This window comes from Mixophyes fleayi, chromosome 6 (assembly GCF_038048845.1).
Source record: "Mixophyes fleayi isolate aMixFle1 chromosome 6, aMixFle1.hap1, whole genome shotgun sequence".
NCBI classification, from domain to species: domain Eukaryota; kingdom Metazoa; phylum Chordata; class Amphibia; order Anura; family Limnodynastidae; genus Mixophyes; species Mixophyes fleayi.
In genome coordinates this window covers 217,681,335-217,702,121 of record NC_134407.1, presented here as the reverse complement: position 1 = coordinate 217,702,121, position 20,787 = coordinate 217,681,335, and the positions used below count along the sequence as shown (strand labels likewise).

At 43.7% G+C, this 20,787-nt stretch overlaps 1 protein-coding gene across 1 annotated transcript in view; it reads right to left on the bottom strand.

The window, feature by feature from the left end:
* The window catches only part of LOC142095489 (uncharacterized), a 120,896-nt gene that overhangs the window by 78,713 nt on the left and 21,396 nt on the right, over positions 1-20,787 (bottom strand). The window contains exons 9-12 of the mRNA XM_075178434.1: positions 17,886-18,266; positions 15,599-15,733; positions 9,100-9,179; positions 8,224-8,503 (exon numbers count right to left, since the gene is read on the bottom strand). Of these exons, the coding sequence (XP_075034535.1) occupies positions 8,224-8,503; positions 9,100-9,179; positions 15,599-15,733; positions 17,886-18,266 (876 nt within the window). The remainder of the gene's footprint in view (positions 1-8,223; positions 8,504-9,099; positions 9,180-15,598; positions 15,734-17,885; positions 18,267-20,787) is intronic.

Below are 20,787 nucleotides of genomic sequence, written 5' to 3'. Positions count from 1 at the left end.
CACTATTCACATCTAATACAAATAAGGTCAAGGTTCCGCAGCACCGTACAAAGGTGTGTGGGGGGGACCAAGAACATCATATTACATAACAGCTTACATAGTGCATGAAAAAATAAAACTGGCCGAGTCCATTCATTTGAGAGTCACGGGTGTCCAACGTTCTCTACTTTCAGAATATTCAGAGTACTATGTCACCCTCTAAAAGTCCCTGCAAGCACCGGCTTGGCAAATCAGCATCAGCTTGTTGGATGCAGCTTCTGATACGCGGGATCTAGCTTACAAGGAACTGTCTCTAAGGGGTTAAACAGGGGATGAGCATCAGCCCTCCATATACTACTATTTTCCTGGTGTGAACCCCATTCTCACTAATGCTTATCTCCAGCCTTAGTTCTCAAGTCGTGATGGTTTAGGACAGATGCTGGTCATCCCACATAGCATGTACATGATTACATAACAAATTCCAGGAGAAAAAATGTGGATTTTACAAACAGGGACACAAACAGAAAAGAAAAAGGGGGAGATTTTAAGTGAAAGAGGTTAGGTAAGACCTATATTGTGTTGATCGATGGAGATACTAAGCCTTGTTATCTTCCTACTTCCAGGTTATATCTGCGCAAATAGCTATGAAGATGCCACCATGAGGATTTCCAGAACTCATCCTACCCTTTGTGCTGATAATGAATATACACGGACTCTTCACTTCGACTCATGAGAAACTGGACAATCCCTTCAGCATAAAAAGTCAATTGACTGGGACACATGAGTTGAATGAAGAGTGGGACAATAAAGTAGTGCAATTACACGCACGCTTTATTACTCTCAAGGATGTGACCAATTGTTTTATTAATAAGCAAATGTTACCTTTAAAAATACATGATGACTGTGCGCCATATTATCAGCATTCTGATTTGACAAGACATTGAGAACCAGGGGCCCGATTCATTAAGAATCTTAAATAAAGAGGATCCTTATTTCAGTCTCCTGGACAAAACCATGTTACAATGCAAGGGGTGCAAATGAGTGTTCTGTTTTGCACATAAGTTAAATACTGACTGTTTTTTCATCAGGCCCCAGGAGAGAATTGTAATGAAGGGTTAAAATATTTGTTTCTCTTGTTTATTTCAACACAGAATGAGCTTTCTGCTGACCAAGTAGAATAGGATATGTCTATCAAAGAAAGACAAGGGCACTGAATTGTCTATCAATTTTTTTTGTGTATGTTTTATAGCACCAATGAATATGTAGTATAACAGACCCTGTAATTAACTATATAACCCCTCTAGGGGAGGGAGGGAAATAGTGTTTTTCTGAGCCTCATCTGGGACCATAACCTCCAGCGGTGCCCAGAGAGTTTCCCTCCTACGTGAATCTGGATTGGGGCTTTCAGACTGATTTGATTTAGGTTTGAGACACTCCGCAAAGCTAAGTATCTCTCAAGCATTATTTGTAGCTGAATAAATGCATTAACTGATGATAGATGGTTTTCTGTGACTTTTCTTGTACGGCTAATTAACACTTTGGGCTAGATTTACTAAACTGCGGGTTTGAAAAAAGTGGAGATGTTGCCTATAGCAACCAATCAGATTCTAGCTATCATTTATATAATACATTCTGCAAAATAACAGGTAGAATCTGATTGGTTGCTATAGGCAACATCTCCACTTTTTCAAATACGCAGTTTAGTGAATAATCCCCCTTGTATTTAAAGAACCTAGTCCCACTGGGAACACTCATATACCCTGAATACTGTAAAGCTGGTTATATGAATATTGATAGTGATTGTAAGCCCCTTTTGTGGAGTTGCTAAACAAAATTCATAGCTTGATTTCACGGAGATTACCAGGCATGACATTACCGGACAAGGGAAGATAGGCTAAACCGATTTCAAGCAGGTGGTGCTCCAGTACTGGCACCATAAACCTCAGAGTTACACCTTACTGGTGGGCACAGGGTAAAAAGCCGACCTCATTTTATATCATTGTGTGTCAGAAGTTTACAGAGGATTTCATTCTATTCAACACTTGTGTTCAAGTTTCAGACTTGTCTTAAAGTTGGTGCCAAATTGTCATCCAAATTGTCATCTTATATCATATACAGGTTTCCATTCACTGCTTAACTGGACTTACAGTGAGTAGAGAGAGGTTGTTTCATTTATTGTCACAATGTCTCAGCTCCATCCCATCACCTTATTATACAGTGTATCTGTCTTACTGTTGTTCATAGACAGGAAACATTGTGACTGTAAATACACATTAGGGTATAAAATGTTGTCATTAGTTCAGGGCTCATCAGTTCTACAAATACCTAACTGTGTAAGATACAGGTAGCTTTCCAAGTGGGGCAAAACTGGTACATATCTATCAACCCACCTTTTTCTTAAAGCCTTCCAGTCTCCCACTTAACTTCCTACCTTTTCTTCTGCCTCTTCTCCTTCATTCCCCTTCCCTTATCCTTATCCTCCATTCCTCTTTCTCTCCCTCTCCCCCCGTGTCTCTCTGTCTACCCCACCCCTTAGATTGTACGCTCCTTTGAGCAGGGTCATCTCTCCTCCTGTCTTCACCACTTTTAACTCTGCTCTCTAGCTACCTCCTCGAGGACCCTCTTCCCCCCGTCCCCTCTCGCTCCCTCCTCTCCCCTCTGCGAGTTTCCCTGTCATCCGTGCCCTCGCTCTTGGGATCCGCTGTATGCGGGACCTTCTCCTCTCCCCTCCCCCGCCTCTCTAGCTGTGCTTTGAGCTCACTGAGTTACTGTGCTTATTGTTTACTGTAGTGTGCTGTCTCACCTCGTATTGTAATTTTGTTTGTCCCTGTACGGCGCTACGGACACCTAGTGACGCCCTATAAATAAAAAATAATAATAATAAATAATATCAACATGTATATTATAATGTCTATATAGGACTATAGGAAATGGCAACATTTAATGTGTAAAAATATTTTCAAAACAATAAAATCACAATGTTAAACATACACAGACAGGATGTATTTAAAACATTTATTTTTTCTTTTAAAGAAAACATTTAAACACAATGTAAAGAAATGCACATCACTGCTGAATGGAGGAGCACACATTATACACTGAAGAGAAAGTAATCCTACTAAGAGACATTAGTGTATGAAACACTGTAATGTTATAATATAATATCTGCAATAAACAAGAGGTTTTTAGTGAACATTTTGAACAAAAACTATAAATGGTTACCCCACACTAACAACTCATTTCACTTCTTGTAGCTACATTATACAAATACTTTTCCAAACATTCTTGCGGGTAAATGTATCAAGCTGAGAGTTTTCCAGCGGGTTTGAAAATTCTAGCTATCATTTACTTAGTACATTCTACAAAATGATAACTACAATCTGATTGGTTGCTATAGGCAACATCTCCACTTTTCAAACTTGCCGGAAAACTCTCAGCTTGATACATTTACCCCTTGGTGTCAATAACTGTGACACAACACATGGACAACAAATAGATCTGTAAAGGTTAGATTCATGGAACGGAGGTGTAACATTATAAACAAGCGTGCTCCTGAACACTTTATGGATGTACATCATGCAGATCCTATTAAACTATTAAACCAACAGCACAAGATGGAGACAGGTCCCGTTATCTGTGCAAAAGAGAGATCTTACGGATCTCTAAATTGCGCACATTACACCTACAGTGGTCAAATGAATCTCTAGGGCTCACTTTTAGTTAATTAATGTTTAGATAATATTTGTATTATTTTTTTGTACTAATACTATTGATTTGAGATAATGAGTAATCATGTACAAAATATATACCGTATATTTTTTTACTTTAATTTATTAGTTATTTTAGACGCAGTTAAGTGTTCGATTCCCCATGTGTGTAAATATTTTTTGGCATTGTTTTTTCTGTCACATTTTATTTAATTTACTATAGGGACTTGAATAATTAAATTGGTTTTCCAGTTGTGTGTCCTCTCCCTCTTGATGAGGGATATGACATTGGAAAATAAATCAATTTGACCGCTCAGTGATCTAGGGAAACACTTTTCATAAGCAGTTAATGCTCCCTACTTTTTCTACGCCTATTGCTTTAGGCACCTGGGGGTTTAAATCATACTTGGCAACTCTCCCGGAACGTCCGGGAGACTCCCGCATTTTGCGAGAGTCTCCCAGACTCTCGAGAGAGTGTGGCAATCTCCCTGATCTGCCCTGAAGTGGGCAGAATACGGTTCAAACGCCGCGATTCACCCACTGTAAAATGACGCGATTTGCGTCATTACGTAATGGGGCAGGGCTAAATGACGCGATTTTCGGGGGCCCGCCCCCTACACGCCTACCTCCTACTAGCAGCTCCCGGAAAAAAAAAATGAAATGTTGGCAAGTATGGTTTAAATGTATCAAGCTACGATTTTTTGAGCGATTTCAAATCGCTCGAGATCACTGACGATTTTATGTTGCCATATGTATTAACCTGCGAGTTTGACATTGCAAAATCCAATCTCCAGCGAAACTCCCCAGAGATTAAACAGAGACTAAAACTCGCCCCAGGTATCAATTGAAAAAAAAAAAACATGCTGTTTGAGCTATCTGCTCAATGTTAACATAACAGGAGACGCAGTACAAGTTTTAAATATGAGGGTAATCGTGATTTCTTATTTAGAGGGGCAAAAATTATTATTAATTATCCTACGGGGGCCAAATTATTTACTGAGTAAATTAGTGGGCCAAATTTCAATACTGATTATATGTAAGGGGATTTTATTTATTTCATTATATTATAGCGGATGACTATTTCATTACCAGTGGGGCAACAATTATATTTTTCAGATGTATCAACACTTAATATTTCCAGATGGGGGTCACCTTTTAAAGTACATTTCTGGTTTGGAACATCCAATTGCGACAATATTTATAGCTACAATTATTTTAGGCCAGTATCTTCTTTTGAGAGTGATTTGTTTGTTATCTTTACAGATCGTTTTTTTAATGTCCCCACATCTCTATTTATTTATTGGTTTTATTTCAATGTTTCTTATGTGTTATTATATACATTTTGTGTAACCAGAAGCCTATTACATGCTGTCTATTCACTGATCTATTTCTTGGTATAGAGCAGAGGTGTCCAGGGTCAGTCCTCAAGGGCTATTAACAGATCATGTTTTCAGGATTTCTTTAATCATGCACAGGTGAGTTAACCTATTTGGCTGGGTCAGTAATTATCCCACCTGTTCCTACAGACAGAATTCCTGCAAACATGACTTGTGGGTATATCTTGAGGACCGAACTTGGACACCTCTGGTATAGAGGTTTTATATGTTATATTATTATTCAACTGGATTAGTGCTCTTTACATTTATTCTCTTTGGACGAGGGATCCAGCACTACCCTCTTAAGGAACTGACTCTCTTAGGTTGCATTATAATTGTGTGATAATGAGTTGGAAATGATCCAGCACCTAGCAACTGTTATTTGGTTTTTGACACGGGCAACACAGTGGGTTAGCACTTCTGCCTCACAGCACTGGGGTCATAAGTTCAATTCCCGACTGTGGCTTTATCTGTGTGGAGTTTGTATGTTCTCCACGTGTTTGCATGGCTTCCCTCCGGGTGCTCCGGTTTCCTCCCACATTCCAAAAAATACATACTAGTAGGTTAGTTAGCTGCTATCAAAATTGACCCTAGTCTCTCTCTCTCTCTCTCTCGGTCTGTGTCTGTGTGTGTGTGTGTGTGTGTGTGTGTTAGGGAATTTAGACTGTAAGCTCCAATGGGGCAGGGACTGATGTGAATGAGTTCTCTGTACAGCGCTGCGGAATCAGTGGCGCTATATAAATAAATGGTGATGATGATACATTTCCATATATTGTTTCATAGAAGGGCTAGCCAGAAAGAGCTCCAGGAGGAGGTGGCAGCAGAGGAGGTGGCAGTGGCACTAAAGATATAGTCGAGTGGGTGCCATCATATATGCTCAGGGTAAATACAACGAGATTTATTTAATTGCAGTTAATTTATAGCTGATTTTTTTTAATAAAAATAAATAAATTACATTCTCAATTTATTTTGTTATAAAGGTTTTATTGTTGGTTAAATTTAACAAGATAAAGATGTACTTTATAATTGTAACACCCCCCTAGTGGTGTTTTAGTTAAACCTTTACCTCAGTGAATAGAGGAGGGGTCACCTAGAGGGTAAGATAGAAGTTTCTGAAAAGTTACATAAACTGGTTACCATGGTGATAACCCAGCCCAGCCTGTGAGACTAAGTGAGAGGAAGGAGGGGCTGTCATTAAGGGGGGATAGGAACTGAGAAGGGAGACACAAGAGGAGAGTTGTAGCTGGGGACCTGGGGTGGAAGCTCCCAGGCTCCCCCAGCATTGCCTGGAAGTCTGAGCATGGTGACTGAGCCAGGGCAAGGAATGTGTGCCCTGGATGAGGGGGAGAACTCCATGCCACTATAGAGAACCCAAGAGAGAGGGGGACACTTTGCATGGAAGAGGCCCTGGAGTGAGGGCTGCTACAAGAGGCCTGGTAGCTGTAGTGTCAGATCCTGAGGCTGAGAGTACACAGAGTGACGTGTCAGAGCACAGGAGACATTATCCCCGCAGAGGAGGGGTGAGCTGCAGTTGAGAGGTACACAGAGTGTGTCAGAGCTGCATGGAGGAGAGGCTGCCTGCCTATTAGCATCCATGCATGTGCCCCTGCAGAAAGGGTATCTGCAGTGAGTATGGAGTGTAAGAGAGACCAATGATTTATGTTACATAACATCTGGATAACATTAAGAACTGTGCAGGAGGAGTAATGAGATATATTTGCAACCATATTCGTATTGCTCATTAAGAACTGTGCTGGAGAGAGTAAGGAGCTGTACATATATTTCTTTATTGCTGCAACCATTATGATTATCGTGCTGGAGGAAGAGTGTAAATAAAGAGTTGAGTTTGTTATAGAGATGGTCTGGCGCCCAAATTATTGTGACTTCTATTACACTGCACCAAAGTGACATTACCTGTGTCCCACTAACTACAAAGAAACACCTGCATGTGCAGGGACCCCCTGATCATTTACACCCATGCCCATCAGCTAGCCAGGGCTTGAGAAGGAGGTGCACTGTGTACCCTTTGCACCCCACACTACACACAGTGACAGGGGGTTACATAATTTAAAGACATAAATTAGTTTTTGGGTGTAAATTTAGTGTCACTAAATATGTCAGGTTGAAAACTTTAAAACACTCCTGCCAACAAGAAGCAGCCATTGACCACACAGCAAGGTCAGAAGTGACATCACACTGAGAATCTTGCAAGAGATAGTAGAATTCACTGATTAATCTTTGGATTGGTTGTTTGCTAACCAGTGACGACATAGTGCATAGAATATTGGCAAACAGATCAAAGAAAGTTAAATCACCACATAAACAGATTTGGTTATTATAGATTACAATCCACTTCCCAAATAACTCTTTAATCATACACTAGTTTGTTACACCTAATGTCCATGGATGTGCAACCATAACAATCATAGGACGTAATCCATTGACAAAAAGGTGAAAAGAAACCCAAAGTGGTGACTGATTTCTGGTGCACTGATTGTCCTTGTAATTTCTTTAAAATGGAAAAACTTTTATTAATAAAGATTTAAAATGAAAACTGCAACATGAAATGGAAAAGCGAAATATTAAAAACAAAGATGGTGCATTATGAAACGGAGGCAGCCAATAGGAGGTGGACATTTTGAGGCTATGAAGTGGGCATTATGAAGTGGGCATGGAAGGCCACAAGGTGGGCATAATGAGGCTATAATAGGGAATTAAGAGAATATTGGGTGACTATTATGACGCTACAAGGTTGGCAGTATAAGGAAAGGTGGGTGGGCACTGGGAGGATATGAAGAGGGAATTAAGAGGTTCTTAGGCGGACATTGTGTGGCTATGAGGTGAGCAGTATGAAGCTATAAGGCAGCCATAAGAAAATGAGCACTGGGAGGCAAATATGTGGGATATCAGGTGACCATTGGCTATGAGGTTGGCATTAGGAGGCTTTCAAGTGGGCATAACAATGCAATGTGGTGGGCAAAATAAAGGTATGAAGAGGGAATTATGAGATGGGCATAATGAGGACATATATTTTGGGTATCATAGCCTGGAAATTCCTACTTCATAGTCTGGAAATGCATACCTACCAACTTCATAATTAAGTTGTCTACTTTATGTTATATCTATGTTATATGTTTATCATCATATATGTAAGTACATACCCACTGCCAGTCTCTGCCTCCTCTCACCCGGAAGATGTTACAGACCCGACTTCCTGCCTTTGCGTTCCACCCAGCATCTGCTCTGTGCGTTCCACCCGACTTCCGGGTTGTGCGTTCCACCCAGCTTCTGGGCTGTGCGTTCCACCCGACTTCCGGGTTGTGCGTTCCACCCGACTTCTGGTCTGTGCGTTCCACCCGACTTCTGGTCTGTGCGTTCCACCAGGCGTCTGGTCTGTGCTCACTGAGCTTAGACTGTCTGTCAGGTTTTTTTGTTGTTGCACTGAACAATAGAGACTCTCACAGAGAGTGTCTGTGAGTCTCCAGATCTTTAGAGTCTAAATGATTATACTCAGCCTACCCTATGCTATGTAAGCATGATAAGTGCATCTGACAAAGTAACTTTGGTTTCTGTGACTAACTAGACTAATTGGCATTTTTCTATAGTATACACAGCGCCAGGAATGAACACTTATGTGGAGGTAATGGAGGACCAGGACACAGGGTTATTATTGTAGGCGGTGGTAGTCAGCATATCGATGCTGACTACCCCGACAACACTTACCCCAACATCTTCACACCGAAGGGCTCCTTCCCGCCGAGGCTCCATGACGACTGATGTAGCATCTGACTGGAAGTAATCGCCATGGATGAAGAAGCCGCCGTGACTTTATGATCTCACTTACATTACCCTCTTAAAAGCAGCGTTGCGGATGTAAGTATGCGCCCATGTACAATGTACAACGCTAAGCAAAGTACATTGTCTATGCCCGCATACTTACTTTTCCACCTTAACAGCAAGGAAAAGAGCTTTGCGGTCAGCAGTGACGTCATCAAGACTGTTCGGATTCTTCATAAGTCGCGATCCCTTGCATTTACTGGTCAAAGTAGTCGTGCTGGAGCCAGGTCGGGAAGGAGCCGTTCGGGGTCACCATGTCGTGGTAGTCGTGATATGCTGACTACCACCGAAGGTTTTAAGATACAGATACACCCACAATTAATTGCAAGAAGAGAACCATTATTCTCTTCTACATTTCAAGCATGTTCCAAATCTATAAATGAGCATCCAGACGACTGCCCTCCTCCTTATATTACCTTATTTCTTTGTGTAACAAAGTGGATATTTCACCTGAATGGTCTCAAAAGAGCAAACAGTCACGTTACTATAACGTTAGACTGGCTCCCTGTTTCCAATCACCGGAGTTGTCCATTGAAGAGCCCATGTAATTGGATCACTCCAAATTAACCCCAGAGAAGTGAGAGAAACGTCAGAACCTTGGTAGTAATAGGGAGACTATTCTAGATATTTCTCAAAGAATGTTTACTCCAGTGTCTCTCATCACCTCTCAGGAAGAGGTTCAAGTGTCAGGGGAACTTTTTCTTCTCTTATATCCAAATATGAGATAACCACTCAGGCTCTGTCATGTGCCATCTCCTAAATCGTCATAGATGGTAATAAGGTGTCAGAGGGTACTATTTCCCAAGGAACCCTAACCGTTCTTATGCAAATTGGAGCTTTACATTAGGAACATATTCATTTTTACTTTGTTTCCAAGGCTATCAGTCCCATAATCTTAGGGCGACCATAATTACAACTGCATGCCCCGGTTCAGAACTGGCACACTGGTCAGGTCCCTTTCTGGGGATCAAAATACCACCTTAAATGTTTACAAAATATGTTCCCAAGCCGGTCTATTTTCGTGTGTTCTTCAAACATGAAGGTCCACCTCTTCAAAAATGTATCCTTCCCGGGTGTCTACAGTAAGGAAAAAGCTGATACACTACCCCCTCATAGAAAGTGGGATTGCCCTATCGATCTCCTACCTGTCAAGACACCACTCAGAGATAGTGTCTATTCTTACAGAGACACAAGCTATTATGGAGTATATCCATGTACATGGGTTCATACAGAAGTCCTCATCACCCGCTGGAGACATTTTTTTCTTTGTAAAGAAGAAATACGTGAGTCTCCATCTTTGCATTTACCATCGAGGTCTCAATAATATCACCATCAAGAACCTAATTCCACGCATCTCTGAATTATTCAACCCTAATCAAGGGTGCCATTTTCACCAAACTGGATATCAGTGGTGATATATAACCTCATTCGTATTAGGTGAGGTGATGAATGGAGAACAGCCTTCAACACTGTTTTCCAAAGCGTTATCAATTACATTTTCAAAGATTATATTAATTTGTTGTGATATAATTAGATGACATCTTAATATTTTCTCCAGATGTGCAATCCCATTACAAGTATGTTATACAACTTTTGTTCTGACTCCAGCTGTTACGCTTCAATGCAGAAAATCACAGCTAAGGAGCCAGGAATATGGTGAAAGCACACAATATTTATTTCACAGATATATTTCCAGAAAATGCAGTATGGAACAAATGGGTAGTATAGATATTGAACAAGGATTGCTGAGAGATGCAGAAAGCAAATAACAGGAACATGGCTGATACAGGTGAACAGTTTGTGGAGAGAACCAAATAAAGAGTTGTCAGCAGGCAGCTTGTTGTAATCCCAGGGAACAGGCGAACCAGGAGCACAACAATGTAAAGCACGGCAACATACAGCAATAACCAGCAGGGTTAACTGGGAGAGGCAGGTATAAGTAGAGAAACAATCATCATCAGGTGCAAGTGATTAATTAGTGCAGCAAGGTAACTTCTAGTAGTATGAAGAAACAAACACAATTGCAGCACCTCTGGTAGATAAGAGGTAATGCCGAAAAATTCATTCAATGTAATAAGTCCAATAAAGTCCCAGAGGCAGGAGCTGCCAATACAAAGCAGCATGCAGAAGCAATGCTGCAGAAAGGAGAAGGCAGATCCTGACACCAGCAGAATCACCTCTGCTGCAAACCTGAGAAGTGCCTACTTGAACAGACCTCTATGTCTTTCCTTGGTTATATAATTTTTAGTACCAGTCTCCAGAGTAGGTTAAAGCGATTGAGGATTGACCGCAGCCAACTGGTCTCAAGGCAATCCAGCAGTTCTTAGGATTTTACAACTACTTTCGTCAGTTTATCCGGGGCACTGCACTAACCCACAAATCCCAAAATTTGACCGCCGGATGCCTCCCAAGCATTTGTTAAGCTTGAACAAGCCTTTATTTCTGCACCCATTCTCTGGCAACCAGAGACCTCCCCCAAAAAAATTTAGGTGTTGATGCTTTGTTCTTTGCAGTCAGAGTGGTTTCATCCCAGCAGAAAAGAATTACTACATAGGTGACAACGAACTCCTGGCTGTGAAATAGACCATAGAGAAATGAAGACATCTTCTTGAGGGAGTAATTCTTCCTCTAAGTATATTCACTGATCACAAGAACTTACTTTCTCTGCAAGCAGCTCAATGTCTTAAACTACTGCAGGCAAGATGGTCTTTCTTCTTTTCTCATTTCTATCTCCAGATTACCTTGGGGTCAGACCCCAGACACAGTAAAGCGGATGCTCTGTTTTGATCCTTTGGATAAAGAATCCAGTCATACCCAAAAATAATATTAGAGCCCAGTTGTTTTGTAGCCACCACAGTCTTAATGCCTCTAAAACTCCTTTCGGCAGGAAGTTTGTTTCACCTAATCTTTGTCCCAAACTTCTAAATTGGGCACATGGGTTTTTTCTGGGTACGCTGGCATCAAGAAAACTATAGAATTTATTTCCCTTAGATATTAGTTGACTATACTTCAACAAGATATACTTGTACTTTGTGTGCTCAGCATAAAGTGCCTCTTCAGAACCAGGCTGGTCCTTTGTTACCATTACCCATTCCAGATAAACCTTGGACTCATTTATCTGTGGACTTAATCATATAGGTTGGACCAGTTTTCCAAGATGGCTCACTGACCTCTATATTTATCTGTGATATTTTCTGTCTCCACAGTTGTCCATTAAAAATTGTTTCTGGAAATTTAATCACATCCAAATTTTGGTGAGCCCTGTGTAAGAGCGTTGGTGTAAAACTTTTGAATGTGAATCAGGACCTCAAAAAATACCTAAGAATGTATATTTCAGCGAGTCAAGACATTTGGGTGGATCTTTTGCCTTGGGCAGAATTCGCCCAAGATAATTTTTATCATGAGGCTTCCTCCAACTCACCCTTCTTTAATGTATATGGGGTTACTCACCTCTACCTGCTCTACTTTCGCTCCTGAACCACTTCTTGAAAAATTCTCTGACATCTGGGGGTAAATGTATCAAACTGCGAGTTTGCCAGCGTGTTGAAATCGTGGCAAATCGGCAAAACTGTATTTAGCGCTTTCGCAATTAACGTAGCGCATTGCGCATGCGCTACTTGCGTAAGCTGTATTTACTGTATTACAGCTTACAGCTGCGATTTTTAGACTCATGTTCAAAATCGCTGGTCATCTCTGGCGATTTTGAGCGATGTAAACACTGACGAGTTTAGCAAACTCTCCTGTGTTTGGCAAACACATCACTGTTACACTGCCCTGGTAAAAATATTACATATTACTGCCAGGGCAGTGTAACAGTGATGTGTTGATACAACACGCTGCTATCAAGTAATTCCTTGTGGTTCTTATGGTATCTCCAAGCGGTGGTGATAAAAGATTTAAAACAAAAAAGTGGAAAAAACACTGGGTTAGTGAATGAATCCCCAATCACAGATTTAACACACCCAGGAATACCACTAGATATATAGTGTTCATTTATAATATCATAATAACACCACCACGCGTGCAAGGAGAGATCTTAATAATGAAATTATACGGACTATTGCTGAACTTACATTTATATTAGCAAGTACATCCGTTTCTCCGGTAAAACTTCTTTTCACTTACAACTCTCACGATAATTCGTTACCCGATCAAAATATAAAAGACAGGGGAGAGTAACATTTAGTGTATTACCTTAAGAGTTTTATTCATAAAAATATATAAAATAGAAACAATAAAAACAAATTTAAAACAGATTATATAGAGAATCCTGATATCGAACAGCTATTTTACTCATACCAGATGGAAGGTAAAAGCCAGCGTGTAGATGTAATATCCCGGGCACAGACAGCTGGACGATTGAGAAACCTCTGTATGGTGAGACGCTGTTACAAACAGGATATGCCGTGTCCTTCTCATGGCAGTTCCTATCTTCTGTAAATAAAAATAACCTTTAAAATGGAAGTAATTATTATTCAAAATAAATTGAATACTTTCGCAAATGAAGTTACATATTAATCCTTCCACCCCATTCTCTTCCAATTTTTCATGGGTAAGAGGGGTTGTTTCCAGGGGTTACATCCTAGATTTATCAGGACTGCCTTCAGGGCATTCTCTGAACACTCCTGTTCCCAAGGATTCAATCAGACGGGTGGCCTTACAATAGGCTGTCCTGTTGCTAGTGGAGTCAGTAGTGGTGGTTACAGTTCCACAGACAGAAATGGGTCTGGGTTATTACTTTCACCTTCTTCTAGTTCAAAATCCAGATCAGTCTTTTTGGTCCATTCTAAATTTGAAAACCCTCAACACCCATTTGAGAGTCCCAGGGTTTCGGATGGAGTCCATATGTTCAGTTATAATCTCTATGGAAAAGGACAAATTTCTAGCCTCCTTGGATACCAAGGATCCATACCTACATATACCCATCTGGAAAGGTCATCACAGCCTGCTGAGTTTTGCGGTGGCTCAGGAGCATTACCAGTTCCAAGCTCTTCTCTTTGGGTTGGCAACATCGCCTTGGGTGTTTTACAATGGTAATGGCAGTCATGGATGCACACTTACGGGTGAGAGGAGTAGTGATCATTCCCTACCTGGATGACCTCTTGATCAAAGTGAATTCAGTGGATCGGATGAAATCTCATCTGCAGTTGACATGGAGGTTCCTTAAGCCGCATGGTTGGATTATCAATCTCAAGAAATCCAGTTTCTGGGCTTATTATTCGACACCAGGGTCTAGAAAGTATTTTTACCTTCAGACAAAATTTGGATTCTTCAACTCCAGGTGAAGAAAGTGCTGTCTCTGACACGTGTCTCAATTCTGCTATACATAAAACTGATGGGTCGCATCGTGTCATGTTTCGAAGTGGTCCCGTTTGCTAGGTTCCGTTCTTAAAAATTTCAGCTGGAGATCTTGGCAAAGTGGTCAGGATGAAATACTTGCTTGGACAGCTAGTTCCTTCAACTGTCGGCAGAGAGTCGCAAGTCTCACTTGTGGTGGCTCTGGTCGGAGCACTTGAGTCAGGGGTGCCCCTGTTTAATGTGGGATTGGACAGTGGTGGCAATAGATGGCAGCCTCTCGGGCTGGGATGCGGTCACTCTCAATCTCCGACTACAGGGCACCTGGACACGAGAGGAGTCTCTGTTACCCATAATCGTTCCAGAGTTGAGGGCCATTTTCAGTGCCTGGAGGCCCAGTACCTTCTGCGGCTCAGACCCATACGTACAGTCAGAAAATGCCACAGCGGTGGCCTACAGCAACCATCAAGGAAGTGCCAGAAGATCTCTGGCGATGAAAGAGGTGGCCAAAGTCATGAAATGGGCAGAAAAGTATGCTCCGGTCGTTTCAGCTGTAACAATTGGGAGGCGGACTACTTGAGTTGGTATGTCATTCATCCGGGGGAGTGGTCCTTCCATCCGAAGGTATTCATGATGTTAGTTCACAGGTGGGGTCAGCCAGAGATAGACATTTATGGCCTCTAGGTTTCAACTACAAGGTGAGCAAGTTTTCTTCCAGGACCTAGGATCCTCAGGTATTTTTGGTGGACACCCTGACTGGTGTATGCCTTTCCTCCAATTAAATGTTACCGAGGGTTCTAAAAACATTGGAAGGAGAGAAAAGGTTCCAGTGATTCTATTGGCTCCCGATTGGCCTCGGAGGTCCTGTTAGACAGATCTTATCAGCATGGCAGTGAATCCGCCGTGGCGTCTTCCTCTCCCAGAATATCTGCTCAGTTAGGGTCCATCTTTCACCTAGATCTGCCAGGGATGGCTTTGACGGCCTGGAAGTTAAGACCGTGATTCTAAGGAACAAGGGCTTGTCTAATAAGGTAATCCGTACTATGATCAAAGACAGGAAACCATCTTCTTCCAGTAATTATCACAGAATCTGGAAATCTTGCATTGGCTGGTGTGAGGAGAGAAAGGTTCTCACTTTTTCTTTTAGGTTGGCTAGTTTGTTGGCCTTCCTTCAGGATGGTCAGGATAAGGATTTGCATTTGGCTTTGCTCAAAGTTTAGATATCGGCATTGTCGGTTTATTTCCAGAGACGTTTGGCTCTGTTACCTGATGTGCAAACCTTTTTGCAGATGGTTCTCCATGTGCAGCCACCCTTTGTTCCTCTGGTGGAGCCATAGGACCTAAATTTGGTCCTCAAGGTCTCCCTTTGAACTGTTGGGAGTCTATTTCTCTGAAGTTTCTCACTTGGAAGGTAGTTTTTCTGTTGGCCATTGCTTCAGCCAGGCAAGTTTCAGAACTGGCGGGTCTTTCCTGTCGCTCCCCTTTTACTTTCTTTTCATGATGATAGGGCGGTACTCCGTACCGTACCATCTTTGCAGCCTATAATGGTATCAAAGTTCCACATTAATCAGGATATTGTTATTCCTGCTTTGTCTAGAGATCTTCAGTCTACTGGTCAGGGATCTCTTGCTCCTGGATGTGGTCCACGCTTTGCGGATCTATTTGGATCGGTCTGTGGCGGTAAGGAAGACTGACAGCCTCCTGGTGTTATGATGTTCGGAAGCGCTAAACAGATGATTGCTAGGTGGATCACGGCTACCATTCGTCACGCGTATGAGGATTCCCTGGTTGAAATTGGTCTTACTGCCTATTCCACTAGGTCGGTTAGTGCTGCTTGGGTGGAAGGCACAGGGCCTCGCTTGAGCAGGTGTGTCAGGCAGCTACCTGGTCTTCCGTCCATACGTTCATCAAATTGTACCGATTCCATGTGTTTGCTTTTAAGCATGCGAGTTTTGGCCGTAAAATGTTAGGTGCGGCTCGCTCTGAACATTCCCATCCAAGAGGGCATCTTTGGAACATCCCCATGGTCAGCAGTGTCCCCCAACTGAGTGCTAGAGAAAAGAAGATATTTGTATTTACCGTAAAATCTATTTCTCTAAACACAGATGCGCTCCCACCCTTGTTGTCTTGACAGTTCTGTTGAGTGTTCCGTTGGTTGTGTTTCACCCTCTCTAGCAGCTTGGTTAGTAAATAAACTGATTGTTTCTGGCCAGAGTGGGGGCATAGAGTGTAGGGAGCAGGTTAGACAAGTTTGTATTGCCTTTACTCCACAGCGCCCTCTATACCTCATGGTCAGCAGTGTCCCCCAACTGTGTTTAGAGAAATAGATTTTATAACAAGTACAAAAGTCCTTGAAAAAGTTAAACATCACTACTTGATGATTCTGCCTGATGCCTATTGCCTGCTGTATTCAGTGACCAACAGATAAGAGCTTACACTCTAATCTGTTCCCCGTCCTGTGTTGAACCCAGTGCCTCTGGGTCAACGCTCTGCTTGCTACCCAGCAGTCCTGGTACATAGTAAGAGGTCAGGAGGTACCAGCCAGCCCACAGCAAAGAGGAGCTGTAGAAGCTATAACAACTACCCCAGAATTAAGCGGTTCTAGGCACTGCACAGGAGCCTAGTGGTGGCAGCCAGGTTCTCCAACAACTATTGCGCAGTTGGCATTCTCAGTCGTTGGGTGTCTGGCAAGGTGACACCAGTAGGAGTGGTCAGTAACAGTCGGTTACTGACGGTGAGAAAGAAACCCAGATAAACTGTGTAGGAAGAACATCCCTTCATCCTTCTTCCCGCAACAGACCAGGTGGCGACGTAAGTCCATCCGTTCACAGTTACTAACTGCCCAGAGCCAGTAACTAACTCAGTGTCAGTGATTACCAACTGTCTGGATCCTGGAACAAGCATTGTGTCTGTTATTATCAACTGCTGGGATCCGGCTGTATGTGGTTATCAACTGCCCAGAGCCAGGAACTAGCACAGTAACTATCCTCCCAACTGCCCAGAGCCAGGAACTAGCACAGTAACTATCCTCCCAACTGCCCAGAGCCAGGAACTAGCACAGTAACTATCCTCCAACAGCCCAGAGCCAGGAACTAGCACAGTAACTATCCTCCTAACTGCCCAGAGCCAGGAACTAGCACAGTAACTATCCTCCTAACTGCCCAGAGCCAGGAACTAGCACAGTAACTATCCTCCAACAGCCCAGAGCCAGGAACTAGCACAGTAACTATCCTCCAACAGCCCAGAGCCAGGAACTAGCACAGTAACTATCCTCCTAACTGCCCAGAGCCAGGAACTAGCACAGTAACTATTCTCCCAACAGCCTGTAGCCAAGAATGAGCACAGTGATTGTATCACCACCAACAGTCACAATTGTTATTCTGCTAATTTATGTATAAACTGTTTGACCCACCTTTTAGATTGTAACCTCAATTAGGTAGGTGTCACGGTCGTCTGTATTTCTTGATCCGATTCGGGCCCTTGAGACTAGCTGGAGCAGGACTGAAACAGAACCTAGCCTGATGCCGATTCCTGGTGACGTCTCCACTCTGGGCCGTGGCTTCGGCCTCACTCCCCGGCCACTCCGGACTCCTCCGCTCAGCTAACTGCTGTCTACTGCTGTCTACTGGCCCGCCTGCAACCTGCTGCCTTCCTGCACCCACCATTCCTGCTCCGTATCTGTTCTACTCACCGGGTCCTGCAGTCTTCTGGACGCCGCTTCCAGCCTCCACGTGCCGCGGATCTCCTCACCGGGTGATGACTCCTGCAGTCTTCTGGACCTCCACGACGCCGCTTCCAGCCTCCAGGTGCTGCTGATCCCCTTCAAGTCCTCTGGTCGCTGATCCTCCTGCCTGCGGTCCCTGGCTCCTGCTGCTCTGTTACCAGCTCTCTTGCTGCGGATCCTCCTGTCCGGTGCCTTCTGATGCCACTCTGTAACCATCTCTCTGGCTGCCAATCCTGTGGTCTCCTGTTGCTCTGTTCCAGTGGCCTCTTCCTGCCCTCCAGTCCTGACGCTGCTGTTCTCCTCCAGTCCTGCGGTTTCCCTTCCAGTGCTGTCTCCCATGACCTCCAGCTACTCCGATTCCTGAGGCGTCCTCACTGCTCCGGCTGTTCATCCATCTGAACTCTGGTCCGTTGGCCTGTCCCTCAGGATCTCTGACAACCCTGGACCCTCCTGCTCCTGAACGCTGGTCCCCACAAACTACTCCTGCTCCTGTGATTACCTGGAACTCTCCCAAACTCTCCCGGTACCTGCACTCTGTAGCCCTCACTGCCTTTTGTTGTGTTTCATCTGATCATACCACCAATCCATTTATTTAATTTAATTTTTATCTATTTTTCCCACTTTTCATTTTAGTATTACCCACTCTCCATTGCTTAGATTGTATTTTCATTCATTTCACTGTGTTTTTTTTTCATTCATTTCACCATACCACCTATCCATTTATTTTATTTATTCCACCTTTATTTTATTGTTCCCCACTGTACATTGTCCTCATTGCTCACCACACCACCAATCTATTTAAGCTAATCCATTTATTTTATTTACTCCACCTTATTTTATTGTTCCCCACAGTACATTGTCTACACCGCTTAGATCGTGACTTCAATCTACTTAAGTTAATCTATTTATTCTATTTATTTTAATTATTTCACCTTCATTCTACTGTTCCCCACTGTACATTGTCGTCACTGCTTAAATCGTGATCATTATTATATCTCATTCATTTCACCCCACCGCCTATCTATTTAAGTTATCTATTTATTTTATTTATTCCACCTTTATTTTTGTTCCCCACTTTACATTGACTACACCGCTTGATCGTGATTTCATTCTCCTCCACTTCACATTGTTATTGCTCTGCCACTGCTCTTCTCCTTTTACATTGTCCACATTGCTTTCATTGGTTTCACTGCTTTGTCTCCGCTTCTAATTTGATCTGTTCCACTTCGGACTCCCTACCGCTGCCCTCCTCTCTGTACTTCTCCCCCTCTCCTCCCCGCTTCCTCCAGCCGTTCTCTTATTCCCCTGTCTGTCATCATGCCGCCTCGCTCCTTTCCTATACCCATCCTCTCCCCCAGCCCCCGCCAAGGGCCCATATCTCTCTATCCTATCTCTCACCCCCCCCCTCGCTCCATCAACCCTGACAATCTCATCCATATCTCCTCTTCTTCGTCCCTACCTTTTTCGTGTGCCCTCTGGAACTCTAGGTCTGTCTGTAACAAACTGTCCTCCATTCACGACCTCTTCATCTCTAACTCTCTTAATCTTCTTGCCATAACTGAAACCTGGCTCACTTCTTCTGATACTGCCTCTCCTGCCGCTCTCTCCTATGGGGGCCTCTCTTTCACCCACTCCACCAGACCAGACGAGCGTCCAGGAGGGGGAGTGGGCCTCCTCCTATCCCCTAACTGCACTTTTCGGGTCATACCTACTCTACCTTCCCTCTCCTTCTCCTCCTTTGAAGTCCACTCCATTCGGCTCTTCTCCCCCATCCACCTCCGTGTCTCCGTCATCTACCGTCCCCCTGGCCCTACCTCTCTTTTTCTCGACAACTTCGCCGCCTGGCTCCCCCACTATCTTTCCTCTGACCTGCCCTCCATTATACTGGGTGACTTCAACATCCCTGTTGACAACTGTACTGACCCTGCCACCATAAAACTTCTCACTCTTTCCTCCTCCCTTGGCCTCACTCAGTGGACCTCCTCCCCTACCCACTGTCTTGGTCACTCCCTCGACCTTGTCTTCTCTTACCTCTGTGATCTCTCTGAGTTCTCCAACTCTCCCTTCCCACTCTCTGACCACCATCTCCTCTCCTTCTCTCTGTCCTCCTCCCCTTCTCCCACCTCGCCTAAAGCCACCCTCACCAGGCGCAACCTTGACGCTATTGACCCCATCTCCTTCTCTGCCTCTCTTGAAACTCTCCTATCACCCCTTCCCTCTCTGGCCTGCCCAGATCAGGCGTCCTCTCTCTACAACCAATCCCTCACTACTGCCCTGGACACCGTCGCCCCGGCCTCTTCTATCCGCCGTCGTCGCCTTACTCCCCAACCCTGGCACTCCAAACTCACCCGCTCCCTCCAAAAGTGCTCTCGTACAGCTGAACGCCTCTGGAGGAAATCTCGTTCCCTGGCTGACTTCCTTCACTTCAAATTCATCCTCTCCTCTTTCTGCTCTGCCCTGTCCCTCGCTAAACAATCCTTCTTCAAGTCGCTCATCTCTTCTCAGTCCTCCAACCCCCGCCGCCTCTTTGCCACATTCAACTCCCTCCTCTCCCCCCCCCCCTCCCACTGTCCCGCCTTCCCTCTCTGCGTCTGACTTCGCCTCCTTTTTCTCCTCCAAAATTGAAGCCATCAGACGCAACATCTCCTCCTCCCACCACTCTCCCCCCATCACCGCTTCACCTCCCGCCATTAACCAGCTGTGGTCCTCCTTCATCCCCACATCAGGTGAAGAAGTTCGCTCCCTTATTCTTTCCTCTCCACCCTCTACCTGTCCTCTTGATCCCATCCCCTCCCACCTCCTTCGCTCTCTCTCTCCTACTGCCTGCTCCTACCTCGCACACCTCTTCAACCTATCACTCTCCTCTGGC